Genomic DNA, 27,832 nt, shown 5'->3' on the forward strand with positions numbered 1-27,832 from the left:
AGGTGCTGGGATTACAGGCTTGAGCCACCGTACCTGGTCAGGCCTGTGTTTTTTAATTTTTAAAATTCTTCTAGAGGGCCGGGTGTGGTGGCTCACACCTGTAATCCCAGCACTTGCAGAGGCTGAGGCAGGTGGATCACCTGAGGTCAGGAGTTTGAGACCAGCCTGGCCAACATGGTGAAACCCCATCTCTACTGAAAATACAAAAATTAGCCAGGCTTGGTGGTGGGCACATTGTAGTCCCAGCTACTTGGGAGGCTGAGGTTGGAGAATCGCTTGAACCTGGCAGGCAGAGGTTGCCGTGGGTCGAGATTGTGCCACTGCACTCTAGCCTGGGCAACAGAATGAGACTCCATCTAAAAAAAAATTTTTTTTTCTAGAATTGGGGTCTTGCAATGTTGCCCAGGCTGGTCTTGAACTCCTGGCCTCAAGTGACTTTGGGATTGCAGGTGAGAGCCACCACACTCAGCCATCTTTCTTTTTTTTTTTTGAGACGGAGTCTCACTCTGTTACCCAGGCTGGAGTGCAGTGGCATGACCTTGGCTCACTGCAACCTCCGTCTCCCAGGTTCAAGCAATTCTCCTGCCTCAGCCTCCTGAGTAGCTGGGATTACAAGCGCATGCCACCACATAAAGCTAATTTTTGTATTTTTAATAGAGACGGGGTTTCACCGTGTTGGCCAGGCTGGTGTTGAACTCCTGACCTCAGGTGATCTGCTCGCCTCGGCCTCCCAAAGTGCTGGGATTATAGGCGTGAGCCACTGCGCCCGGCCAGCTTTGCCTTTCTTAACTCACAGTCTGATGGCAGAGACATGGCCTTGTCCACAGGAGCCCCCAGTCTGATGGAGGAATTGTGGTTCTCACTTCAGGAACTTCCATTTGATAGGAGAGATACGGCCCTACCTTGAGGGGTTCCCACTCTGATGAAGGAGACATGAACCTGTCTTCGGGAGTCTCCAGTCTGATGGGGGAGGCAGGTCCAACCTTCAGAGGCCCCCTGTCTAATGCAGGAGACATAGCCTTGACTTCAAGCATCCCAGAGTAATGGAGGAGACACAGGCCTGCCTTCAAGGGTCACCAGTCTGATGAGGGAGGCATAGTCCAAACTTCAAGCATCCCCAGTCAGATGGCAGAGGCATGGTGTAAACTTCAAGGGCCCCAGTCCAACACGGGAGGCATGGCCCCAACTAACTCACAAGGTCCCAGTCTATTAGAGGAGACGTGAGCCTTCCTTCTAGAGGCCTCTATCTGATGGGGGAGGCATGATCCAGCCCGTCCAGGACTCCAGTCTGACATGCAGGCAATTGCAGTGGAGTTGCAGTGGGGCGGATAACCAAAGGTATGGCCTTGGAGCCTGGAGATTCAAACCCAGGCCCTGTCCCTCCCTCACCCTAGAGGTTGAGGAGCCTCCCTTACCTATAAATGGGGCAGCAACAGAGCGTGTCCCCGGGGGTGTTTGTGGACCGAGTGGGTGGTGTCATCCCATTCCCAGATAAGGAAACAGGCTCAGGGAGCCCCAGGTTCACATGGCGTGGGCCCCTCTTCTCCTGTAAGCCCAGGCTGGGGTGGCAGTGGGCTCCAGCAGAAGGGGTTCCCATCACCCCTCCTCCCCGTCCCTCTGATGTGCTCCGGCAGCCAGGCAGCCCCGGAGGAGTTGATGGAGGAGATCTCAGATGAAGGCTGACAGCTCCCGAAGGCAGGATGACAGACGAGGGCTGGTGGGGAACCAGTACTGTCGGCAGGGATGGGGGAAGGGCAGGCTTCAGAGGGTGAAGGTAGCGGGCGCTGGGAGGTGGGGCAGGGCAGGGAGGGGTCCCCCACTGGTCAGGAGGGACAGAGCCCGATGCATGGCTGTGCCTGCCCCTCGACTCCCTCAGCCCTGAGAACGCCCAGGAGCGAACTGGAAGCCGACAGCAGAATTGCCCCTGGGACACAGGGTGAGAACAAAGCTTCCCTGGGAAAAAAAAAGAAATAAAAATAAAATTCCAGTGGTGTATGAAAGAGTGGCGTGTGGGAAGGGAGGAGGTGAAACCTGGGGCTCCCTGAGCCTGCTTCCTCACTGGGAAATGGGGTGATGCCCACTCAACCCATTTGTGAGCACACACAATGTGCCAGTTGGTTTCAGTGTGCTGGGTTGCACCCATTTTTTTGAGATGGAGCCTCACTCTGTTGCCCAAGCTGGATGGAGTGCAGTGGCGCGATCTTGGCTCACTGCAACCTCCGCCTCCCAGGTTCAAGTTACTCTCCTGCCTCAGCCCCTGGAGTAGCTGGGATTATAGGCACCTGCCACCACACCCAGCTAATTTTTGTATTTTTAGTAGAGACAGGGTTTCACCATGTTGGCCAGGTTGGTCTCAAACTCGTGACCTCAAGTGATACACCTACCTCGGCCTCCAAAAGTGCTGGGATTATAGGCATCAGCCACCGCACGTGACCCAAATAAACTTCTACTGTGCATAATTTACCCTGTCTGTGGTGTTATGCGAAAGCAGCAGCAAATGGACAAAGATAGAAGCTGCAGACAAGGTGTGTGTAGGTAAGAAACTGAGAGTGTCTTGTGGCCAACAGCCATGAGGGACTGAATTCTGTCAACCACCACAATGGTTTGGAAGCAGGTCCTTCCCCAGTTGAGCCTTCAGATGACACCCCAGCCCGGGCCTGTGTCCTCCTTTTTTTTTTTTTTCCTTTGAGACGGAGTCTCACTTTGTCCCCGGGGCTGGACTGCAGTGGCACAATCTTGGCTCACTGCAACCTCCACCTCCTGGGTTCAAGTGATTCTCCTGTCTCAGCCTCCCAAGTAGCTGGGATTACAGGCATGAGCCACCACGCCCAGCTAATTTTTGTGTTTTTTGTAGAGACAGGGTTTTGCCATGTTGGCCAGGCTGGTCTGGAACTCATGACCTCACGTGATCTGCCTGCCTCAGCCTCTGAAAGTGCTGCGATTACAGCCGTAAGCCACTGCGCCCAGCCTGGCCTCTGTCTTGATTGAATCCTTGCTAAACCTTAAAGCAGGAAACCCAGTGAAACCACACCCAGCTTTCTGTTGTTTTTAAGTTGCTCAGTTTTGGAATAATTTGTTATGCAGCACAAGAAAACAAACAGAGGGAGAGGTGAGCAATAAACATGCCCCCCAAGGCAACCTCTCTGCACCCTCTTAGAACTCACTTACCTGCTTTATTTTCATCATAGTCATCACCACTTTTGGTATACATTAATTTTATTTATTTGTATGTTATTGTAAAACTTAATACATAGAAGTTTTTTTGGCTGGGTACAGTGACTCACACCTGTAATCCCAGCACTTTGGGAGGCCGAGGTGGGCGAATCACTTGAGATCAGGAGTTCGAGACCAGCCTGGCAACACAGTGAAACCCCATCTCTACTAAAAATAGAAATATTAGCCATGCATGGTGGTGTGTGCCTGTAATCCCAGCTACTCTGGAGGCTGAGGCATGAGAATCATTTGAACCCAGGGGGCAGAGGTTGCAGTGAGCCAAGATCATGCCACTGCCCTCCAGCCTGGGTGATAGAGTAAGATGCTGTCTCAAAAAAAAAAATAAAAAAGTTAACATAAGAAGGGTGTCGGGACTGGGCGCGGTGGCTCACGCCTGTAATCCCAGCACTTTGGGAGGCTAAGACGGGCGGATCACGAGGTCAGGAGATCGAGACCATCCTGGCTAACACGGTGAAACCCCGTCTCTACTAAAAAATACAAAAAACTAGCCGGGCGAGGTGACGGGCGCCTGTAGTCCCAGCTAGTTGGGAGGCTGAGGCAGGAGAATGGCGTAAACCCGGGAGGCGGAGCTTGCAGTGAGCTGAGATCTGGCCACTGCACTCCAGCCTGGGCAACAGAGCAAGACTCCGTCTCAAAAAAAAAAAAAAAAAAAAGAAAGAAAAAAAATAAATAAAAGAAAAAAGATAAATAAGAGAAAACAAAAAAAGCCCAGATGGTAAGCCTGGGCACACTTAGGCGAGAACTAAATATAAATATCTGGGCTCATGCCTGTGACCCCAGCACTTTGTGAGGCCGAGGCAGGAAGATCGCTTGAGCCCATGAATTCAGGGTCAACCTGGGCAACATGGCGAAACCCAGTCTCTTCTAAATATACAAAAAGTTAGCCAGGGATGGTGGCACACACCTGAGGTCCCAGCGACTCACGAGATTGAGGAGGGAGGATCACCTGAGCTCGGAAGTTCAAGGCTGCAGTGAGCCAAGAACACGCTACTGCACTCCAGCCTGGGCAAGAGTTAGATCCTGTCTCAAGAAACAAACCTCTGTGAATGCCCCTCGAATTGTGCTAACAGAGCCTTGTCCTGGGGCCTCCTCAGACTCTGGGAGAGAGAAGGGGCCCGGGCGGTTGGCAGATTTCCTTTTATTGGTTCTAGACAGTTTGTGGAAGGAAGAGATGAGGCCGTCTAGAGGCCAGTGGGCTCGCCCAGTGCCCCAGACACTGCCACCCTGACGTAGAGTTGGAAGCTGAGACGCGCTAGGGATACTGCAGCCCTAAGCATAGTGACAGGCGGAGGCAGGAGTAGCAGGTGTCCCCGAGGTGTTGAGAGGCTGGTGAGGGCACAGAGAAGTGACCTCCTGGGGCTGAGGTCCCTGTTGGCCCTATGTGCTTGGAGCACGCTGGCACTTGTCTGTAGGGTCTCCGGTTACGCCAAGGCCTCCTGCCCCAACCACCAGCAACGCTGGCCTCAACGTGGCTGAAGCTGGACGTGTGACCCTGACTCAGGGCGGGGGTCCTAGGAGGGCTCAGTTGCTGCCGTTGCTGTCATCACTGTCCAGGTACGCACCCAGCTGGCTCAGGGAGGACGCGCCAGGCGTCGGGGGTGCAGGGTCGGCCTCCTTCCTGCTCTGCGGGGCTCCTGGGGGGAGAGGGAGAGTTAGCTCATCTCAGCTCCAGAACAGACAGGCCAGGGACAAGGCCTGGAGCACGGGACCGGCCACCTCTGCAGGTTTGCAAAGGCCAGAGGCGACAGCATGTGAATGGCCTGGCCTTTCTGGATGGCACCTGATGGGACCCATCACAGATTTATATCTGCATACCCGGGACTCAACAGCTCCGCTTCTGAACAATGGCCCATGCAAACCCTGCCCAGGCAGGCAACGTGCGCTGCCAAAAATGGAAATGGCGCAAAGTTCAAAGTCCAGTCACTGTGGACTTAATCGCCTTAGGAAAAATCATACTAAGGCAATGAAGAGGGGCAGATTCTATGCCCAGCTGTGAAAGCCACTCTGACTCTCAGTCTTTTCCTCTGACAAATGGGATAATTCTATTTTTTTTTTTTTTTTTGAGACGGAGTCTCGCTCTGTCACCCAGGCTAGAGTGCAGTGGCGCGATCTTGGCTCAGTGCAACCTCCGCTTCCCAGATTCAAGAAATTCTCCTGCCTCAGCCTCCCAAGTAGCTAGGATTACAGGCACCTGCCACCATGCTTGGCTAATTTTAGTAGAGATGGGGTTTCATGATGTTGGCCAGGCTGGTCTTGAACTCCTGACCTCAAGTGATCTGCCGGTCTTGGCCTCCCAAAGTGCTGGGATTACAGGTGTGAGCTACTGCGTCTGGCCAGATGGCATAATTTTTACCAGCACTGATAAAAATGTCTCAAATGTCCCACAGTCTCGTCGTGTGCCAGGGTCTACTCAAGCGCCACCGCTCACGGAATCAACCCAAACCGGGAGCCGACCCTACCTACGTGAGGTAGGTCCCCTTGGCTGCATTTTACAGGACACAACACTGAGGCCTCGCTGGGGGGAAAGTCCCTTGGCCAAGGCCACAGGACAAGCAGGTAGGGGTGCAAAGGACCTGCCCCCGGGATGCTTGGCTCCGAATTCTGGTCTTAACCACCTGGCAATGCTGACCCCACCCCCATCCTTCATCCCCCGGGGCTGGGGGTGTGGGACTCTTTCGTCCCTACAGAGCACCAGGTGTGTGACAACAGAGACACACATGCCATACAGACAGCCCCGGAGGTGGGACGGGGGATCCTGGCACTTGCTGGCAGCGAAGGCTGGGCAGGGAAACACGGATTCAACATTGATTTTATACATTCCCACAGGATTTGGGCTTTAAAAGCAAGCACTGGCTCCTTTTGTAATTGAAAGACAAAAAGAGACCGGGCACGGTGGCTCACGCCTGTAATCCCAGCACTCTGGGAGGCCGAGGTGACTGGATCACTTGAGGTCGGAAGTTCGAGACCAGCCTGACCAACGTGAAGAAACCCCATCTCTACTAATAATACAAAAGATTAGCCGGGCGTGGTGCTGTAGTCCCAGCTACTTGGGAGGCTGAGGCAGAGAACTGCTTGAACCGGGAAGGCGGAGGTTGCAGTGAGCCGAGATGGCACCACTGCACTCCAGCCTGGGCAACAGAGCAAGACTGTCTCAAAAAAAAGAGAAAGAAAGAAAAAAGACAAAAATAAGCTGCCTGCTTTCTCTGCTCACTCCACTAATTGGTCCTGTGGGGGTGGCAGGCCACCCTCAACCTACCCCATGAAGCCTCTGTAATTGCACAGGGAGCGCTGCCGCCACCTAGAGGTCACTATGGAAACCGCGCCCAGCTCTGGGAACTCTTGTGACCTTACCTGGGGCGGGGGCTGCCTGAGGCTGCCCATTGCTGCAGTCCAGGTCGGCCTTTGCCTTCTTCACCACGACCAGCCTCGACAGCGGGGGCCGGCTGCCCAGGCTGCCAACGCTCTGCTCCCAGACCTCCACCTTCCTCTTGGGCTTTGGGGCCTGCAGGTGATGGGGACATGTGTGGGGGTCTGGCCCGGATCCAGGGCCCAGTCTGGCCCCTCTGCCCTCAACCCCTGCTCACTGCCCCATGTCCCTCTTCCACTGCTGCGCTGACCATGTTCCTCCTCTGCTCTAAACTCCTCTATGGCTCCCCACTGCCCTAGGCTTGGCACTCAAGGTCTCTGTCCATTCTCCATCCCACATAGCCTGCCCTGGCACTTCCTGAATCATACTGTGACTTCTCATCTCCACGCCTTTACCCATGCTATTCCTTTCACCAGGGATGCCCCCTTTTCCATGCACTCACTTGGTGAACTCCTACTCACCCTTCAATACCCAACACAAGACACCCCTCCTCTGAGAAGCCCATCATGGTTCAAGCTCACATGCAGGCTGCATGTCCACGCTCACAGTGCCCTCTGCTGGCTGTTATAACTCTCTCCCCAGCTCTGACGTGAGCTCCTGTCTTCCCCACTGCTGGCTCTGCGGTGCCACAAACAGTTCCTGGCACAAGGAAGTGCTCAATGTACTTGAGAGAACGCATGAAAATGGAGGAAGCCGCCTTGGGAAAGAGTTAGGGGCAAATAGAAAAGACCTCCAGCTCCTTCATTGCAACAGAAGGGACTCGTTAATCTATTTTATTTATTAAATTTTTTTTTGGAGAAGGTCTTACTCTATTGCCCAGGCTGGAGTGCAGTGGTGCAATCATACATAGCTCATTGCAGCCTCGAAATCCTGGGCTCAAGCGATTCTCCTGCCTCAGCCTCCTGCAGGTGCACGCCACCATGCCAGGCTAACATTTTTAATTTTTGTAGAGACGGGGTCTCACTCTGTTACCCGGGCTGGTCTCGAACTCCTGGCTCAAGCAATCCTCCCATCTCAGCATTCCAAAGAGCTGGGATGACAGGCATGGGCCACTGCATCTGGCCTCTTTAATCTGTTTTATGTTTAAATAGAGGAAGTGGTAACCACTGGGTTAAGGAAGTCCCAGTGGGTGCTCTACCCTCACGGAGCTCACTGTGTGGGGAGGGAGAGGAACAAGGAGACCAATATGCAGGACTACATCCATCTGGGTGAGAGAGAAGCCAGGGTGCATGAGCTTGAATTGTGAGGATGAGCTTCTCAAAGGAAGGGTGTCTTGCATTGGGTATTGAAGGGTGGGTAGGAGTTCATCAAGCGAGAAGGAAAAGGGGGCATCCCAGGTAAGGGGAATGGCACAGGTAAAGGTGTGATGAGAAGCCACAGTGTGACTCAGGAAGTGCCAGGGCAGGTTATGTGGGATGGAGAATGGGCAGAGGCCTTGAGTGCCAAGCTGACGGTGTGAGGGGCAGCCACTGCTAAGGTGGTGGAGAGGCCTCCTTAAAGTTGTGGCTCTGGGCCGGGCACGGTGGCTCACGCCTCTAATCCTGGCACTTTGGGAGGCCAAGGTGGGTGGATCACGAGGTCAGATCGAGACCATCCTGGCTAACACACTGAAACTCCATCTCTATTATAAATACAAGAAATTAGCCAGGCTTGGTGGCACATGCCTGTAATCCCAGCTACTTGGGAGACTGAGGCAGGAGAATCGCTTGAACCTGGGAGGCGGGGGTTGCAGTGAGCTGAGATTGTGCCACTGCACTCCAGCCTGGATGACAGGGCGAGACTCCGTCTCAAAAAAAAAAAAAAAGAAAAGAAAAAGTCGTGGCCCTGGGCTGATGTCAGAATGAGGAAAACAAGTCAAAAGGCACAGATGGCCAGGTGCAGTGGCGCACACCTGTAATCCCAACACTCTGGGAGGCCGGGGCGGGTGGACCACTTGAGGTCAGGAGTTTGAGACCAGCTTGGTCAACACGGTGAAACCCTGTCACTTTATTAATAAAAATAAAATACAAAACAGCCAGGTGTGGTAGCACACGCCCGTAATCCCAGCTACTGAGGAGGCTAAGGCAGGACAATTGCTTTAGCCTGGGAGGCGGAGCTTGCAGTGAGCCGAGACTGTGCCACTGTACTCCAGCCTGGGCGAAAGAACGAGACCGTCTCAAAAATAAAAATAAGATACCTAGGTTAGTTCTCAAACCTGTTTCTACAGGTGGTACTCATCATCATTAAACTAAACGAAGGATTGGGAGGCCAAGGTGGGAGGACTGCTTGAAGACAGGAGTTTGAGACCAGCCTGGACAACATACAGACTCATCTCTTAAAAAAAAAAAAAAAGAAAAGAAAAGAAAATTAAAAATGAGCTGGCTGTGGTGGCATGCATTTGTAGTCCCAGCTACGTGAGAGGCTGAGGTGGGAGGATCATGTGACCCCAGGAGTTGGAGGCTGCCGTGAGCTATGATCACATCACTGCACTCCAGCGTGGGTGACAGAGCAAGACCTCATCTCTAAAATAAACCAAGAAAATGCAAGTGTGGAGATATTCCTTCCTATAAAAGTTAGGGTGAAGGTTTGAAAAGTCTTGATGAAGGTGTATCACGTAAAACCAAATAAAACACCTGCTATAAAATCAGGTACAGGCACAAGACTGAGGGAATAAATCACAAAAGGTTGGACTGCTTTCAAAGTAGCTTTACTCTGTTGATTCATTTTTAAAAAAAAAAAGAGAAGAAGCTGTAGACAATGAATTCTGGGAGTGGTTTATGCAAGAACCACAGTGTGAGAACTTGCATCAGGGGATTTAGCTTCAAAGAAAGGATCTTTTAGAAAACTGTCTTAGGGCCAGCCATGGTGGCTGATGCCTGGAATCCCTGTGCCTTTAGAGGCCAAGGCAGGAGAACTGCTGGAGGCCAGGAGCAGGAGACCAGCCTGGGCAACACAGCCAGACCGCATCTCTGCAAAAACAATTTGAAAAATTAGAGGCCAGGCATAGTAGCTCACGCATGTAATCCCAGCACTTTGGGCGGCCGAGGCAGTTGAATCACCTGAGGTCAGGAGATCGAGATCAGCCTGGCCAACACGATGAAACCCTATCTCTACTAAAAAAGAGAAAAAAATTAGCTGGGCGTGGTGGCGGGTGCCTGTAGTCTCAGCTACTCGGGAGGCTGAGGCAGGAGAATGGCATGAACCCGGGAGGCAGAGCTTGCAGTGAGCGGAGATCGCACCACTGCACTCCAGCCTGGGCAACAGAGCAAGACTCTGTCTCAAAAAAAAAAAAAAAAAAAAAAAAAAAAAAAATTAGCCAGGCATGGTGGCAGGCACCTGTAATCCCAGCTACTTGGGAGGCTGAGGCAGAAGAATCGCTTGAACCGGGGGGGCGAAGGTTGCAGCGAGCCAAGATTGCACCATTGCACTCCAGCCTGGACAACAAGAATGAAACTGTCTAAAAAAAGAAAAAAGAAGGCCGGGCGCGGTGGCTCAAGCCTATAATCCCAGCACTTTGGGAGGCCGAGACGGGCGGATCACGAGGTCAGGAGATCGAGACCATCCTGGCTAACACGGTGAAACCCCGTCTCTACTAAAAATACAAAAAACTAGCCGGGCGAGGTGGCGGGCGCCTGTAGTCCCAGCTACTCCGGAGGCTGAGGCAGGAGAATGGCGTGAACCCGGAAGGCGGAGCTTGCAGTGAGCTGAGATCCGGCCACTGCACTCCAGCCCGGGCTACAGAGCAAGACTCCGTCTCAAAAAAAAAAAAAAAAAAAAAAAAAAAAAAAAAAAGAAAGAAAAAAGAAAAGAAAAATTAGCCAGGCATGGTGGTGTGTGCCTGTGGTCCCAGCTACTCAGGAGACTGAGGTGGGAGGATTGCTTGAGCCCAGGAGGTTGAGGCTGTAGCGAGCTGGGACTGCACCACTGCACTCCAGCCTGGGCAACAGAGCAAGACTCTGTGTTTTAAAAAAAAAAAAAAGAACAATCGTTTCTGTGTGTCTGTGTTATTGGTTTATGAGCCCCTACTTTTACCACCTTCTTCAATGAACAAACCAGAGTGGCTGAGGCCACCTTGGATGAGTCAGCTGTGGTGGAAAATGCTGGTCATCTGCCAAAGATCCTGCCCCCCTTCTTTTTTTGTTTTTTGAGATGGAGTCTCACTCTGTCACCCAGGCTGGAGTGTAATGGTGCAATCTCGGCTCACTGTAACCTGTGCTCCCAGGTTCAAGTGATTCTCCTGCCTCAGCCTCCCGAGTAACTGGGGGATTACAGGCATGCACCACCATGTCCAGCTAATTTTTGTATTTTTAGTAGAGACAGGGTTTCCCCATGTTGGCCAGGCTGGTCTCGAACTCCTGACCTCAGATGATACGCCCGCCTCGGCTTCCCAAAGTGCTGGAATTATAGCACTTTGAGCCACGGCGCCCGGCCTCCCTTCGTTCTAGTTAGCAGCACAGCCAGGCACAGATCAACTGGAGAATACAGCTCACAGTTTCCTTCACAGCCAGATGGGGCCTTGTGACTATGCTGTGGCCTATGGCATAAGAGAAGAATTAAGCTGGGCTGCATCTGAGGCTGGGTGGTCCTCCACGCACCTTTTGTCTTCCCACAGCCAGACCCTGAAGGTGCTCTGAGCCAGCTGTGAACACAGCACAGGAAGCCGTGCTCCAGAAGGAAGGAGCCTGAATCCCTGAATGGCTCCATGGAGCAGAGCTGCCCGGAAGTCCTAGAGTGTCAGCCCAGGGCTCTTACATGATTGAGAAATAAACTTCTATGTTCTTTCTTTACATTCCCTTCTTTCAGAAGCTTAAACAGGGGTTGGCAAATTACACACCCATAGGCCTGGCACAGGTTTTAGTAAATTAAGTTTTTTTTTGAGACAGAGTGTCACTGTGTCACCCAGGCTGGAGTGCAGTGGCACGATCTTGGCTCGCTGCAACCTCCGCCTCCCAGGTTCAAGCGATTCTCCTGCCTCAGCCTCCTGAGTAGCTGGGATTACAAGCGTGAGCCACTGCACTCAGCCTTAATTTTTATTTATTTATTTTAGACAGGGTCTCACTCTTGCTCAGGCTGGCTGGAGTTCAGTGACACTGATACAGCTCACTGTAGCCTTGACCTTCTGGGCTCAAGCGGTCCTCCTGCCTCAGGCTCTCAAGTAGCTGGGACCACAGACATGCACCACCACCCATGACTGATTTTTGTAATTTTGTAAAGAAGGGGTCTCGCCGGGCGCGGTGGCTCACGCCTGTAATCCCAGCACTTTGGGAGGCCGAGGCGGGCGGATCACAAGGTCAGGAGATCGAGACCATGGTGAAACCCCGTCTCTACTAAAAATAGAAAAAATTAGCCGGGCGCAGTGGCGGGCGCCTGTAGTCCCAGCTACTCGGGAGGCGGAGGCAGGAGAATGGCGTGAACCCGGGAGGCGGAGCTTGCAGTGAGCCGAGATTGCGCCACAGCACTCCAGCCTGGGCGACAGAGCGAGACTCCGTCTCAAAAAAAAAAAAAAAAAAAAAAAAAAAAAAAAAAAAAAAAAGAAGGGGTCTCACTTTGTTGCCCAGGCTGGTCTCAAACTCCTGGCCTCAAGCGATCCTCCTGCCTTGGCCTCACAAAATGCTGGGATTACAAGGCAGGAGCCACCGCACCCAGCCTATAAATAAAGCTTTATTGGCACCGGGCAACGCCCACTTATTTACACCTGATCATGGTTGTTGTGGGCTATAGCCGTGGAGTGGAGGAGTTAGGATGCAGACTGGCCTTTTAAGAAAAAGTCAACCTCTGGCCTGGCGCGGTGGCTCAGGCCTGTAATCCCAACACTTTGGGAGGCTGAGGCAGGCAGATCACGAGGACAAGAGATTGAGACCATCCTGCCCAACATGGTGAAACCCTGTCTCTACTAAAAATACAAAAAATGAGCCAGGTGTGGTGGCGGGCGCCTGTAGTCCCAGCTACTTGGGAGGCTGAGGCGGGAGAATCACTTGAACCTGGGAGGCGGAGGTTGCAGTGAACCGAGATTGTGCCACTGCACTCCGGCCTGGTGACAGAGCAAGACTCTGTCTCAAACAAATAAACAAACAAAAAAAAGAAAAAGTTAAGCTGACCTCTGGCTTCAGTTATCCCTAGTTCACCTGGGAGTCCCCGGGACTCAGGCAGCCCCCCTCACCTCGTCCAGGATGGCGGTGGGGTTGGGCCGAAGGGCTGGCTGCAGGGGCGCGGGGGCAGCCTCATCCTCTGAGTCGGAGTCCTCCAGCAGTCTTCGCTTTCTGGCTTCCTCCAACAGGGCTCTGTGGGATGGAAGATGGGAACCTGGACGTGCTCTGCACGGGGAACAGGGCCTGGGATGCGCCTGCTGGGGTGGCGAGGGGGCCTGGGTGCCTCGAGACCTCTTTCTGTCCTCAGTGAGCAGGGGTGGGAGGGAGTAGAGGGCACACAGATTACTGTCTTTTTTTTTTTTTTTTTTTTTTTAGAGACAAAGTCTAGGCCGGGCACGGTGGCTCACGCCTGTAACCCCAGCACTTTGGGAGGCCGAGGCAGGTGAATCACGAGGTCAGGAGATCGAGACCATCCTGGCTAACACGGTGAAACCCCGTCTCTACTAAAAATACAAAAAATTAGCCGGGCACGGTGGCAGGCGCCTGTAGTCCCAGCTACACGGGAGGCTGAGGCAGGAGGATGGCGTGAACCCGGGAGGCGGAGCTTGCAGTGAGACGAGGTCGCGCCACTGTACTCCAGCCTGGGCGACAGACCGAGACTCTGTCTAAAAACAACAACAAAGGACACAAGGTTTCACTCTGTCACCCAAGGCGGGGTGCAGTGGCACAATCATAGCTCACTGCAACTTCCACCTACTGGGCTCCAGTGATCCTCCCCAAGCAGCTTCCTGAGTAGCTGGGTCCACAGGCGTGTGTCCCTATGCCTCATTAATTTTCATTTCATTTAATTTTTGAGACAGAGTCTCGCTCTGTGGCCCAGGCTGGAGTGCAGTGGGGCAATCTTGGCTCACCGCAACCTCTGTCTCCTGGGTTGAAGCGATTCTCCTGCCTCAGCCTCCCGAGTAGCTGGGACTACAGGTGCCTGCCACCATGCCTGGCTAATTTGTGTGTGTGTGTGTGTGTGTTTTTTTTTTGAGACGGAGTCTTTCTCTGTCATCCAGGCTGGAGTGCAGTAGTGCGATCTTGGCTCACTGCAACCTCCACCTTCTGGGTTCAAGCAATTCTCCAGCCTCAGCCTCCCAAGTAGCTGGGACTACAGGCAGGCACCATGTCCAGCTAATTTTTGTATTTTTAAGGCCGGGCGCGGTGGCTCAAGCCTGTAATCCCAGCACTTTGGGAGGCCGAGACGGGCGGATCACGAGGTCAGGAGATCGAGACCATCCTGGCTAACATGGTGAAACCCCGTCTCTACTAAAAAATACAAAAAACTAGCCGGGTGAGGTGGCGGGCGCCTGTCGTCCCAGCTACTCGGGAGGCTGAGGCAGGAGAATGGCATGAACCCGGGAGGCGGAGCTTGCAGTGAGCTGAGATCCGGCCACCGCACTCCAGCCTGGGTGACAGAGCAAGACTCCGTCTCAAAAAAAAAAAAAAACAACAACAAATTTTTGTATTTTTAGTAGAGGTGGGGTTTCTCCATGTTAGCCAGGCTGGTCTCAAACTCCTGACCTCAGGTGATCACCCGCCTCGGCCTCCCAAAGTGCTGGGATTAAGGGCGTGAACCACCGCACCCAGTCTGCTTTTTAATTTTTAACTTTTTTTTAGACGTAATCTTGCTCTGTCGCCCAGGCTGGAGTTCAGCGGCACCACCTTGGCTCACTGTAACCTCCGCCTCCTGGGTTCAGGCAATTCTCCTGTCTCAGCCTCTGGAGCAGCTAGGATTACAGGCATCCACCACCACACCCCGTTAATTTGTTTTTGTATTTTTAGTACAGATGGCCTTTGGCCATGCTGGCCAGGCTGGACTCAAACTCATGACCTCAGGTGATCCGTCCACCTCGGCCTCCCACAGTGCGAGATGGCGGGCAGGAGCCCCCATGCCCGGCCCCTTCTACATTTTTACATTAACTTTTCCATGTCCATTGAGGGCAGTGGTGTGGTTAAGCGCGTGGATGCTGGAACCAGCCTGTCTGGATCGAGCCTGGAGGGTCATCTTGGTGGGGCCCATGTCTGGACCTCCCTGGACCTCAGCCCTCCTGCCCATGATGAAAATCACACTGACTCTGAGGGCTGTGTGGGTAGCGAGGTTAGAGCCGCGCCCTGTGCCCGGAAGGTATGGGATGAATGCAGGCTCCCAACACTGTTCTGCACGGCATCACTGATCTGTGCACCAATTATGCACTGATGAGGAACCTACCATAAACCCAAACCTGCTGGAAGCCCTGGGGATGCAGGAGAGGCCACCACGTCCCTGTCCTTACAGCTCAGATTCTAAAGGATGGAGGGGAGATGAGGTACCAGGAAAGGAGGGGATCAGCATGCGGGCTCAGAGGTGGCTGGCATCAAAGGCATTCACCAGCCAGCAGGGGCTCACACCTGTCATCTAGCACTTCGGGAGGCTGAGGCAGGAGGATCGCTTGAGGCCGGGAGTTCAATACCAGCCTGGCCAACATAGCGAGGTCCTGTCTACAAAAATAAAAACAGTTAGCTGGGCATGCTAATGTGCCCCTGTGGTCCCAGCTACCCAGAAGGCTGAGGCAGGAGGAACGCCTGAGCCTGGGAGATGGAGGCTACAGTGAGCTATGGTTGCAGTACCACACTCCAGCCTGGGTGACACGGCGACACCCTGTCTCAAAGAAAAGAAAAGTGTTCACCCAGGAGGCCTGAGGCTGTGTCCTCAGAAGGCGGCTGGTGAGGGTGGCCCTTGGTGGGTGTCTGGGAGCCTGTGCTGGGGACCTCCCACCCTCATGGATGGGACGGGCTCTGGGGCCTCAGCTGTTCCTGCAAACACCATGGTTTATGCCTGAGCCCTGTTTTCCTCTGGAATCCCGGCACGGGCCAGGCAGCGGGGCCTGTGGGACCTCCCATAGGAACCCCACGCTGGGTCTCTAGGAGCTTTCCTGCGGATGGCGCGTCTCTCGAGTCCTCCCAGCTGGGGCTGGGGGATGAGGCGCGTCCTGCGAAACTGCACCAGGAGAGGATCTGGAAGGCCTGGCCCCCGACACATCCCAAATGCCTTTTCCCTTTGCTCAATCTGCTGTGTCCTCTCACTGTGACAAACCGCAGTCATGCGGGTGACCACGTGCTGAGTCACCGTGCCTGGCAGTGGGCTGGGGACCCCCGAGACAGACACCGCAAGGGAGAAAGTGAGATTGGCGGTGGGAAAGGGGTCCCTGAAAAGGCGACACTCCAGACAGCGGGGGAAGCGTTTGGGGCAGAGGCAGCGAGGTGGGGCTGGGTTGGGCCGGCCCGGACTCACGCAGTCTCCTGCTCATCCTCTTCCTGCTCCTGCCTCCGCCGCTCCTCCTCGGACAGGCGGTGCTGCCGCAGCATGGCCTCAAAGTCCACATGTGCCTGCCGCTGGTTCAGGTCTTTCAGCTCCTGGAGGTTCTCCAGCACCTCCATCTCCAGCTTGGAGTCCTTGGTCCGGTTCTCCAGCACCTGGTGGGCGCAGGGCGGCGGGGCTGAGTGCATGGGGATCGCACCCCGGGGCAAATCCTGCCTGGCCTCAGGGGCCACCACGGGCCAAGGGAGGAGTCCCCTACCCCCATGTTTCCATCCTGCTCAGGGAACCCCCTGCCCACGCCCAGAGCTCTGTGTCCATTTCGCAGGTGAGAACACTCAGGTCTGGGGAGGGAAAGTGACCACATGGGGCTGAGCAGTGGTGGAGCCAGGATCTGAGCCCCTGGGCAGGGTGGGGTGGAAAGAGGCTGGCTCTGGACTCAGGTGGCCTGGATTTCCGGCCTGGTGCCATCTTTCAGTAAGAATAATAAAGAAAAATTTGGCCAGGCGCGGTGGCTCATGTCCATAATCCCAGCATTTTGGGAGGCCGGGGTGGGCGGATCACCTGAGGTCAGGAGTTCGAGACCAGCCTGGCCAACATGGTGAAACCCCATCTCTACTAAAAATACAGGCTGGGTGTTATTGGTCACGCCTGTAATCCCAGCACTTTGGGAGGCTGAGGCGGGCGGATCACTTGAGGTCAGGAGTTTGAGACCAGTCTGGCCAACATGACGAAACCCTATCTCTATTAAAAATACAAAAATTAGTCGGGCGTAGTGGCATGTGCCTGTAATGCCAGCTACTTGGGAGGCTGAGGCAGGAGAATTGTTTGAACCCAGGAGGCAGAGGTTGCAGTGAGCCGAGATTGCACTGATGCACCCTAACCTGGGTGACAGTGAGACTCCATCTCAAAAAAATAAATAAATAAAAATAAAAATACAAAAATTAACCAGGTGTGGTGGCACACACCTGGAATCCCAGCTACTTGGGAGGCTGAGGCAGCAGAATCACTTGAACCCAGGAGGCAGAGGTTGCAGTGAGCTGAGATCATGCCAATGCATTCCAGCCTGGGTGACAGAGTGAGACTCCATCTCAAAAATAGTAATAAAAAGGAAAAATTGTAAAAGACAACCTGAACACCTACTATACACCAGGCCCTGGGCTAAGACGTTTCCATATGCCATCTCATTTAATCCTTACAACCCCTATTTTACAGAAAAGGAAACTGAGGCTGAGGGAGGCAAGTCCGGCGGCCACAGGCCCCTGAGGAGCCAGGCAGGGCTGGGAGTGAATCCCGCCTGGCTGCTTCCCAGTGCTGTAACCTTGTGGTATTTGCCCTTTGGAAAATGGCAATTCTGACAGTTTAAAAATATGTCCACAAACTCTGAGGCTCCTCCTTTTAAGGGGTGGAGGTGACTCCCCTCCCCTTGAGCAGGGGCTGGCTCTAATGAAATATGACAGAAGTGACGACATATTAACTTCTGCGACTAGGAAGTAAAAGCACAAGGCTTCCTCCTTGCTCTCACTCTCGGGTCACGTGCTCTAGGGTAGGCAGCCACCATGTTGTGAGGATGCTCAAGCAGCTCCCCACACAGTGAGGAACTGAGGCTGACAGCCAACAGCCAGTAGAGGGAGCCAGTTTGTGAGTGGCTCCTCCAGCCCCAGTCCAGCCTTCAGATGATACTGCCCCGGCCAACACCTTGACTGCAACCTCATGGGAGCTTCTAAGCCACAACCATCCAGCTCAGTTGCTTCTGGATGCCTGACACTCAGAAACTGTGGGATAATAAATGTTTGTTGTTTTAAGTCACTAAGTTTTGGGATAACCTGTTATGTAGCAATAGCTGACTAATACCAGGGTAAGAGCCCCTTGCTGTCAGTGTAACTAAATTCACACGCAGACAGCAGTGCGACAGGTCCAGGCACACACCAAACCCTCGCCAAGGCTCATTTCCCTCCCAGTTGTTCCGTATGGTCATAGAAAATGTTGGATCTGCTCTGATGTGGCTTGCTCAGAAAACTCACATTTGGCAGACGTGGGTGGGTCCAGGAATAGATAGGAATGGATGGGAAATATGGAAGCAGGACGGGACAGCAGGGAACAGTCATTTAAAATTTATTAGCCGGGCATGGTGGCTCACGCCTGTAATCCCAGCACTTTGGGAGGCCGAGGAGGTCAGGAGATCAAGACCATCCTGGCTAACATGGTGAAACCCCATCTCTACTAAAAATACAAAAAAAATTAGCTGGGTGTGGTGGCAGGCACCTGTAGTCCCAGCTACTTGGGAGGCTGAGGCAGGAGAATGGCATGAACCCGTGAGGCAGAGCATGCAGTGAGCCAAGATTGCGTCACTGCACTCCAGCCTGGGCAATGGAGCAAGATTCCATCTCAAAAAAAAAAAAAAAAATTATTATATATACACATGTATATACGTGTGTATGTATATATATGTATGTGTATATATATGTGCGTGTGTGTGTGTATATATATATATATTTTAGTGACAGTTTGGCTCCATCTCCCAGGCTGGAGTGCAGTGGTGTGATCATAGCTCACTGCAGCCTCAACTTCCTGGGCTCCAGTGATCCTCCCACCTCAGCCTCCCTAGTAGGTGGGACCACAGGTGCACACTAGTACACCTGCCTAATTTTTGTTGTTGTTGTTGAGATGGAGTTTTACTCCTGTCACCCAGGCTGGAGTGCAATGGCGCAATCTCGGCTCACTGCACCTCCGCCTCCTGGGTTCAAGCGATTCTCCTGCCTCAGCCTCCTGAGTAGCTTGGAATACAGATACAGGCCACTATGACCAGCTAGCTTTTATATTTTTAGTAGAGACAGGGTTTTGCCGTGTTGGTCAGGCTAGTCTTGAACTCCTGACCTCGGGTGATCCACCTGCCTCAGCCTCCCAAAGCATCTGGCTAATTTATTTATTTATTTATTTATTTATTTATTTATTTTTTTGAGACAGAGTCTTGCTCTGTCACCCAGGCTGGAGTGCAGTGGCATGATCTCGGCTCACTGCAACCTCTGTCTCCTGAGTTCAAGCAATTCTCTGCCTCAGCCTCCCAAGTAGCTGGGATTACAGGCGCCTGCCACCATGCCCAGTTAATTTTTTGTATTTTTAGTAGACATGGGGTTTCACCATCTGGGCCAGGCTGGTCTTGAACTCCTGACTTCGTGATCCACCCGCCTCAGTCTCCCAAAGTGCTGGGATTACAGGTGTGAGCCACCACGCCTGGCCAGCACTTGGCTAATTTTTTAATGTTTTGTAAAGACAGAGTCTCACTATGTTGCCCAGGCTGGTCTTGGACTCCTAGACTCAAGTGATCATCCTGTCTCAATTCCTAAAGTAGCTGGGACTACACGTTCAAGCCACCATGCCTGACTCATTTTAATATTTCTGAGAAAAAACAAAATTGTCCTATTGGAAGTGAACATAATTTCTTTTATTTATTTATTTTTGAGATGGAGTCTTGCTTTGCTGCCCAGACTGGAGTGCAGTGGTGTGATCTGAGCTCGCTGCAACCTCTGCCTCCCAGGTTCAAGTGATTCTCCTGCCTCAGCCTCCTGAGTAGCTGTGATTTCAGAAGCGTGCCACCATGCCCAGCTAATTTTTGTATTTTTAGTAGAGACAGGGTTTCACCATGTTGGTCAGGCTGGTCTCAAACTCCTGACCTCATGACCCACCCACTTTGGCTTCCCAAAGTGCTGAGATTACAGGCGTGAGCCACTGCACCCAGTGTTAATTTTTTAAATTTTTTGTAGGAATGGGCTTTGCCATGTTGGCCAGGCTGGTCTAGGACTACTGACCTCAAGTGATCCTCCCACTTCAGCCTCCCAAAGTGCTAAGATTACAGGCATGAGTCACTATGCCTGGCCTCCTGGTGACATCTTGAAGTTTTGCCAACCACGTCCCCCACCCTATCTTCCTTCCTTGGGGACCTGAGGCAGGAAGGGCACACCCCCCAGCACACACATGCACCCAAACACACAGTGCTCATGAACACCTGTATGGCCCCCAACTCACCTTCATGGGGTTGTTCAGCTCCTCATCCTCCCGCTCCTTCTGCACCCTCTTCTCCTCCTCCTCCAGGAGCTTCTCAGCCTGGAAATTCCGCGTGGCTCCGTGCTCCATGGTGTAGTCTGTGTTTTCAGGGTCTGTCTGGGGGAAAGATAGACAGACATCAGCTCCTACATCCCCAGGCACTGGAATCTTCTAAAGCAGTGCCAGCAGTTCAGGGCCCCTTCTCTCTGATTTTTACTAGTTCTACTACCTTTTCTTTTTCTTGTCTTATTGCTTTGGCTGGTGAGATTTCTTTTTTTTTTTTTTTTTTTTTGAGACGGAGTCTCGCTTTGTCACCCAGGCTGGAGTGCAGTGGCCGGATCTCAGCTCACTGCAAGCTCCGCCTCCCGGGTTTACACCATTCTCCTGCCTCAGCCTCCCGAGTAGCTGGGACTACAGGCGCCCGCCACCTCGCCCGGCTAGTTTTTTGTATTTTTTAGTAGAGACGGGGTTTCACCATGTTAGCCAGGATGGTCTCGATCTCCTGACCTCGTGATCCGCCCGTCTCAGCCTCCCAAAGTGCTGGGATTACAGGCTTGAGCCACCGCGCCCGGCCTGAGATTTCTTTCTAGTGCTCCTCCCATCTCCTTGGGCAAAAGTGCCCAACGCCCTGGCAAGGACTTTAAGACTCTTCTCATCTGCCCAATGCCTCCCCACAGCCTCCACTCCCTACCCTCAACATGACTGCAAATAAAATCTCCAGCAAGGCGGGCAGATCACTGGAAGTCAGGCATTCAAGACCAGCCTGGTTAACATGGCGAAACCCTGTCTCTACTAAAAATACAAAACTTAGGCGGGGCAAGGTGGTGCATGCCTATAATCCCAGCTACTCTGGAGGCTGGGGCATGAGAATCGCATGAACCTGGGAGGTTGAGGTTACAGTGAGCTGAGATTGTGACACTGCATTCCAGCCTTGGCTACAAAGTGGAACCCTGTCTCAAAAAAAAAAAAAAAAAAGATCTCCAAGGCTCTGCACATGTTGTGATTTCTGCCCTTTGTATTTATTAACACCTTTTCTTTGATTATAAACCCTATGTACGAATATATATAGAGCATGCCACGTTATTGTTTATTGAATAGAGAGGCTAAATACATCCTGGTATCTTCAATTACACACTGGAACAGAAAAGTGACATTAGCAGAAAAACTGAAATCTACCTTCGGTCTAAATGCTAATAGTAACACTATGTTTTTTGTTTTTTTTGGGAGAGGGTCTTGCTCTGTTGCCCAGGCTGGAGTGCAGTGGCAGGATCATGGCTTACTGCAACCTCAGCCTCCTGGGTTCAAGTGATCCCCTCACCTTAGCCTCCCGAGTAGCTGGGACTACAGGTATGCATCACCACACCTGGCTAATTTTTAAATTTCTTTTTGGTAGAGACACGGTTTTGCCATGTTGCCCAGGCTGGTCTCTAACTCTTGGGCTCAACCGATCCTCCTGTTTTGGCCTCCAAAGTGCTGGGATTATAGGCATGAGCCACTGCACCCAGCCTCAGCCTACAATGTTAATGGTAACATTCCACTTTTAGTTTCTTTTTTTTTTTTTTGAGACGGAGTCTTGCTCTGTCGCCCAGGCTGGAGTGCAGTGGCCAGATCTCAGCTCACTGCAAGCTCCGCCTCCCGGGTTTACGCCATTCTCCTGCCTCAGCCTCTCGAGTAGCTGGGACTACAGGTGCCCGCCACCTCGCCCAGCTAGTTTTTTGTATTTTTTTAGTAGAGACGGGGTTTCACCGGGTTAGCCAGGATGGTCTCGATTTCCTGACCTCGTGATCTGCCCGTCTCGGCCTCCCAAAGTGCTGGGATTACAGGCTTGAGCCACTGCGCCTGGCCTAGTTTCTTTTCTTAATTAAAATTTTTGTGTGTGTGTGTGTAGAGATGGACAGGGTCTCACTATGTTGCCCAGGCTAGTCTTGAACTTCTGGTCTCCAACAATCCTCCAGCCTTGCCTTCTCAAAGTTCTGGGATTACAGGGGTGAACCACCATGCCCGGCCCCACCCTTAGTTTCTTAGCGTGACAGATGTAACCTGGTTATATAAGATGTTAATACGTGGGGAAGCTGGTGAGGGGTAGGTGAGAACTGTCTCTACTATCTTTGGAACTTTTCTGTAAATCTACAAGCATTTCAAAAATATATATATATATATTTTTTGAGGCAGGGTCTCACTCTGTCACTCAGGCTGGAGTGCAGCAGTGAAGTCATGGCTCACTGCAGCCTTGGCCTCCCAGATTCAATTGATTCTCCTGCCTCAGCCTCCTAAGTAGCTAGGACTACAGGTGCATGCCATCATGCCCAGTTAATTTTTGTATTTTTTGTAGAGGTGGGGTCTCACTATGTTGCCCAAGCTTGTCTTGAATTCCTGGATTTAAGCAATCCTCCTCCCTTAACCTCACAAAGTGTTGAGATTACAGGCGTGAGCCACTCCACCCAGCCAAAATATATTATTATTATTATTATTATTATTATTAATTTTTGTATTTTTTTTAGCAGAGTTGGGGTTTCACCATGTTGGCCAGGCTGGTCTCGAACTCCTGACCTCAACTGATCTGCTTGCCTTGGCCTCCCAAAGTGCTGCAATTATAGCTGTGAGCCACTGCGCCCAGCCCAAAATGTTTTTTTTAATCAAAGAAAGTTTATGGCAAAAAAGTACTCAAAGAGTACTTAAGCATAGGAAGAGAAAATTTTAAGTTCTCTTCAGCCTTTCCTCAAATCCTCAGGGTAACAATTAAAAGTCAAATTGTGATTTTTATTGGCTGCGTAATATTCCATTGCATGCTAATTTTTTGGTTTTTTTGACACGGAGTTTCACTTTGTTACCCTGGCTGGAATGCAATGGTGCAATCTTGGCTCACTGCAACCTCTGCCTCCCGGGTTCAAGCAATTCTCCTGCTTTGGTCTCCCAAGTACCTGGGATTACAGGCAAGAGACACCACGCCTGGCTCATTTTTGTATTTTTAGTAGAAACAGGGTTTCACAATGTTGGCCAGGCTGGTCTTGAACTTCTGACCTCAGGGGCTCTCTTTCCTGCTTTGGCCTCCCAACCTGCTGGGATTACAGGCATGAGCCACTGTGCCTGGCCTTTTTTTTTTTTTTTTTTAGATAGAGTCTTGCTGTGTCGCCCAGGCTGGAGTGCAGCGGTGCAATCTTTGCTCACTGCGACCTCTGCCTCCCAGGTTCAAGCGGTTCTCCTGCCTCAGCCTCTTGAGTAACTGGGATTATAGTCCGCCACCATGTGCAGTAATTTTTGTATTTTTAGTAGAGACAGCATTTCGCCATGTTGGCTAGGGTGGTCTTGAACTTCTGACCTCAGGCAATCCGCCCGCCTTGGCCTCCCAAAGTGCTGGGATTACAGGTGTGAGCCGCGCCCAGCCTGCAAGCTAATTTGTTTTTCTCATCCCTTATTATTATCTATCTAGGTCGCTTCTGTCTTTTTGCCTTTATATAGAATGCTGCCATGAACATCTCCCCCAAACTGTTGTCTGTTAATTGGGGATAAACTGAAATGAGATTCCCTGCATGGAGAGGATCGGAGTAAGGAACCCCGGGGCCTGCCCTGATCTGAGGTGTGCTAGGGGAAAGGGACCGGCCTGGCTGGCCATCTCGTCTACCTTGAAGGTGATCTCTGCCAGGCAGCGCGTGCACTTGATGTAGAAGCGGAAGATGGGCAGGCCCAGGTAGACCTCGTTCTGCACCGTCTCCTTCCGAGCGTTGAATTTCTTCCCCTTGTAGATGTATTCTCCACACGTCTTACACCTGCGGGGCGGGATGTCGGGGAGCGAGCTGTCTTGGGACTCTGGCTCCCACTGGTGGGCTGTCCCTGCGGCATCCTGCAAGATCACTGCTTGCTTGCCTCCAGCGATGGGGAGCTTCCTCCTTCACGGGGCAGGCTGCCCCACCCTGTGTCCAAATTTCCTCTACCTGAGAACTTCGTGTTCTCATTCATAGCTTTCTGGGGCTCGGTCCAAGGGTCGCCAGCTTGGGAAGCCCCCTGAGTAGGTGAGGCCTGCCTGTCACGCACTCCCAGAAGCAATCTTGGTGCTTACGGGGCACCCCACCCCCCAGGAGGAAAGACGCCGCACAGAAAAATGCCGCCCCACCTCCCTCTTCCTCTCCTACTCGGGGCTCTGCTCCCCAGCCCAGCATGCCCGCCTCCTGTCTGAGCCTGCAAACACCCCCCGCTCAGTCCTAGCTCGAGGCCTTTGCTCCTACGGTCCCATGGCCGGTGACGCCCTTCATCCTCAGACCTCAGCGCCACCAGCAATTTGCCTGATGTCGCCCTGACCACCCCAGCTACCTACAGCCCTCCCTCCTCCGCCACTGCCCCAGGGGCTCTCTCTCCTGCCTGACTTCCGGGGCCCGTGCACCTGCCTGACTACCAATGATCTCCACTTCCCAGTAGACTGTGGGCTCCATGAGGCCAGGGACTTTGTTTCTGGCGCCCAGCACAGACCCTGGCACACAGCAGGTGCCCAATAAATGAGTGTTGAATGAATGAATGAATGAAGGAGGGGGAGGAGCAGACAGGCCATCAACATATGGGCATGAAACAAATTTCACTGACCCAGATGTCTCTTTCCTCGTCAGGTGAGTGATTTCAGATATGCTACAGCATGAAGAGGTGTGGGGTTTAGAGTTGGTGAAATACAATAATTCTAAAGTGCTACAAAGGGCAAGATGTGGGTACCGTGAGTGGGGACAATGGAGGCCTCCCGGAGGGGGTGAGATTGGAGCCATGACCTATGGCAGACAAGAGGAGCCCACCACGTGTAAGTAGAAGGAGAAAGCCAGGCGTGGTAGCTCACGCCTGCAATCACAGCACTTTGGGAGGCCGAGGAGGGCAGATTACCTGAGGTCAGGAGTTTGAGACCAGCCTGGCCAATGTGGTGAAACCCCAACACTACTGAAAATACAAAAATTGGCCGAGCGTGGTGGCGCACACCTGTAATCCCAGCTACTCAGGAGGCTGAGGCAGGAGAATCACTTGAGGCCGGGAGGTGGAGGTTGCAGTGAGCCGAGATCACACCACTGCACTCCAGCCTGGGCAACACAGCAAGACTCTGTCTCAACAACAACAACAACAACAACAACAACAAAAGAAAGAAAGTAGAGGGAGAGAGCTCCAAGCAGGGGCAGCAGTGTGTGCAAAGACCCTGGGATAGGATGAGCTTGGCTGTTGGAGAAGCTGAAATATATCTATGGGGCTGCAACTCTGTGGGGTCCTATCCTCTCTGCTCATATGTTTACTAACCACCAAGATCTCAAGGCAGGCACTGGCGGAGGCGGGGTTCTAAAAGGTCCAGAGCTTAATCCCAAATAGTGAGGCGAAGGAGGGCTGGAGTGGTCAATGTCTGAGCCAGGACCAGTGATCTGGTCTGAACACAGGACGAGTCACCTCTGTGGATGCCAGGCACTGCGTCCTTCAGCCACGGCTGGTGTGTGGGGTCTCGCGGGGGGTGCTCACCTCATGTTGAAGGGGGCCATCAGCCGCACCACGTACTGCCGGTCTTTGGGGAGCTTGAGTTTGGGGATCTTTGACGGGTCAAAGTCCGGCGGGTAGTATTTCTGCGGGGCAGGAAGGAAACATTGGGGGAGTTATTTTCAGAAGCAGGGGCAGGACATGGCAGAGGGAAGGGGCTCTGGGGAGCTGTGTCGGGGGTCCCCAAGCCCACCCTAGGTTCTGCGATAGGCAGGGAGGACTGGCAGGACTCAGTACAGTCAGAGGGAGGCCAGGCACAAGCTTCCTGACTCTCTCCCAGTGGAGACATACAGGATGCATTCGATTCTCCTAAATACCAGTCACGACAATACACGTGAAATGGTATCTACACGGGAAGCTCTAAAAAGCCAGTTTTTTTGTTTGTTTGTTTTTGCTTTGAGACAGAGTTTTGCTCTTGTTGCCCAGGCTGGAGTGCAGTGCCGTGATCTCAGCTCACTGCAAAACTCCGCCTCCCGGGTTCAAGCGATTCTCCTGCCTCAGCCTCAGCCTCCCCAGTAGCTGGGATTACAGTCACCCAACACCACACCCAGCTTATTTTTGTATTTTTAGTAGAGATGGTGTTTCACCATGTTGGCCAGTCTGGTCTTGAACTCCTAACCTCAGGTGATCCACCTTCCTTGGCCTCCCAAAGTGCTGGTATTACATGTGTGAGGCCCCATACCCCGCCCTTTGTAGAGGTTAAGCTTTGCTTAGTGCTTCTGTTGTTCCGGCAGGAGACTGAGTTCCCCAAGGTGTCCCAACTCCCCAGCAACTCTGTAGAAGGTAAACCAGGACACTGTTAGCTCAGCCTCCCAATTACTATGCTACATCGTTTCCTACACAGTCATGTCCCTGGATCTGAATCCTAAGTAGCTGAAACCTGCGGGGCTCAGTTTACTCCTCTGTGAAACGGGCACATTGTCTTCTGTCTCCAAGAGTCTTTACACGTGTTCCTTGAGGCAAGGGGGATAAACTGCTCTTTGCAGTGTCTGGTACCCAGCAGGTGCTTCAAACACAAAGTGCTTTATTTTCCAGTGGTGCAGTGGAGTTATCTGTCATAATCCATACTCACACTCCCTTTGTATCCCAGGGCTCCTGTTTCCCAGGAGTTCCTACAGCAAGCCTGGGACCACTCTCCTAGAAAGACCTGCGTGCGGCCAGCCACGGTGGCTCACGGCTGTAATTCCAGCACTTTGGGAGGCCCAGGTGGGCGGATTGCCTGAGCTCAGGAGTTCGAAACCACCCTGGGCAACATGGTGAAACCTCATCTCTACTAAAATACAAAACAAAAATTAGCCAGGTGTGGTGGCAGGCACCTGTAATCCCAGCTACTCAGGAGGCTGAAGCAGGAGAATCGCTCGAACCCAGGAGGCAGAAGCTGCAATGAGCCAAGAACGTGCCACTGCACTCCAGCCCGGGCAGCAAGAGCAAAACTCAGTCTCAAAAAACAAGAAAACACAACTGTGCCAACAGTATGGTTTATACTGAACCTCTGCTTTTCTTCCAGGAGTCTGGAATCTTGGCCACTGTCAGGCAGAGGGTATCTGCATGACCAGACCCCGATAAAAACACACACACACACACACACACACACACCCCTCTCCAAAGAACACGATTGGCTACAGGCCCCAAGAGGGGCATGGCTTCTCACAGCCACGCCCCTCAAGAGGATGGCACAAGACCGCTAATATTTTAAGGAAGCCCCGCCCACAGATAACGTGATTGGATCATTCCCCGGGAAAAACCCTATCAGGTGAAGTGATTGAGTAAAAGCCCAAGCCACGCCCCACAGGTGACTGGCTACACCCCAGCCCGGAAGGGAAGACTTAGCGAAGGGCCACCCCCCACGGAAGGCGATGGGGAGGAGTCTAGGGAAGAGTCTGGGAAGCCCCATCCCGTGGAAGGCCGTTGGGAAAGAAGGGTTCCAAAAAGGAGATCCCAGGAAGCTCCTCCCTCTCCCGGAGTTCCGGGATGTCCCGCTCCGATTGGAAAGCCCCAGTCGCCCAACACTTACGTTTAATACTTTTCGCTCCGACATCTTTGCCTCCTAATCACCTCGCAAGCACCTGAAAAATGCTAAGCCTAAGTACCGAGCTTTTCCGACGGAAGCCTCACTTCCGTAAACGTCACTTCCTTCATCCTGTTATTGGCTGCAGCATACATAGCCGACTTCTTTCATTGGTTCCAATCCCCGTCTATCAAGCTGGAAGTCCCGGCGTCTTCCCTCCGGAGTTGCAACCTGAGTAGCGCGAAATAAGGGTTCCGGGAGCCATACGGAATTGGAGAGTT

General features: G+C 52.5%; 1 protein-coding gene across 1 annotated transcript; it reads right to left on the minus strand.

Annotated features, from left to right (window-relative positions):
• Positions 1-4,357: 4,357 nt before the first annotated feature.
• YJU2 (YJU2 splicing factor homolog) lies at positions 4,358-27,675 on the minus strand. Its single transcript, XM_037994607.2, has 8 exons — positions 27,558-27,675; positions 25,529-25,629; positions 23,676-23,820; positions 20,036-20,170; positions 15,986-16,167; positions 12,741-12,861; positions 6,586-6,736; positions 4,358-4,868 (listed from the first exon to the last, which is right to left on the minus strand). Exons 1-8 carry the CDS (start codon positions 27,579-27,581, stop codon positions 4,756-4,758), a joined length of 972 nt encoding a protein of 323 aa, XP_037850535.2. The 5' UTR covers positions 27,582-27,675; the 3' UTR covers positions 4,358-4,755.
• Between the last annotated feature and the right edge of the window lie 157 nt (positions 27,676-27,832).

Source organism: Chlorocebus sabaeus, chromosome 6 (genome assembly GCF_047675955.1).
Source record: "Chlorocebus sabaeus isolate Y175 chromosome 6, mChlSab1.0.hap1, whole genome shotgun sequence".
Classification (NCBI taxonomy): Eukaryota; Metazoa; Chordata; class Mammalia; order Primates; family Cercopithecidae; genus Chlorocebus; species Chlorocebus sabaeus.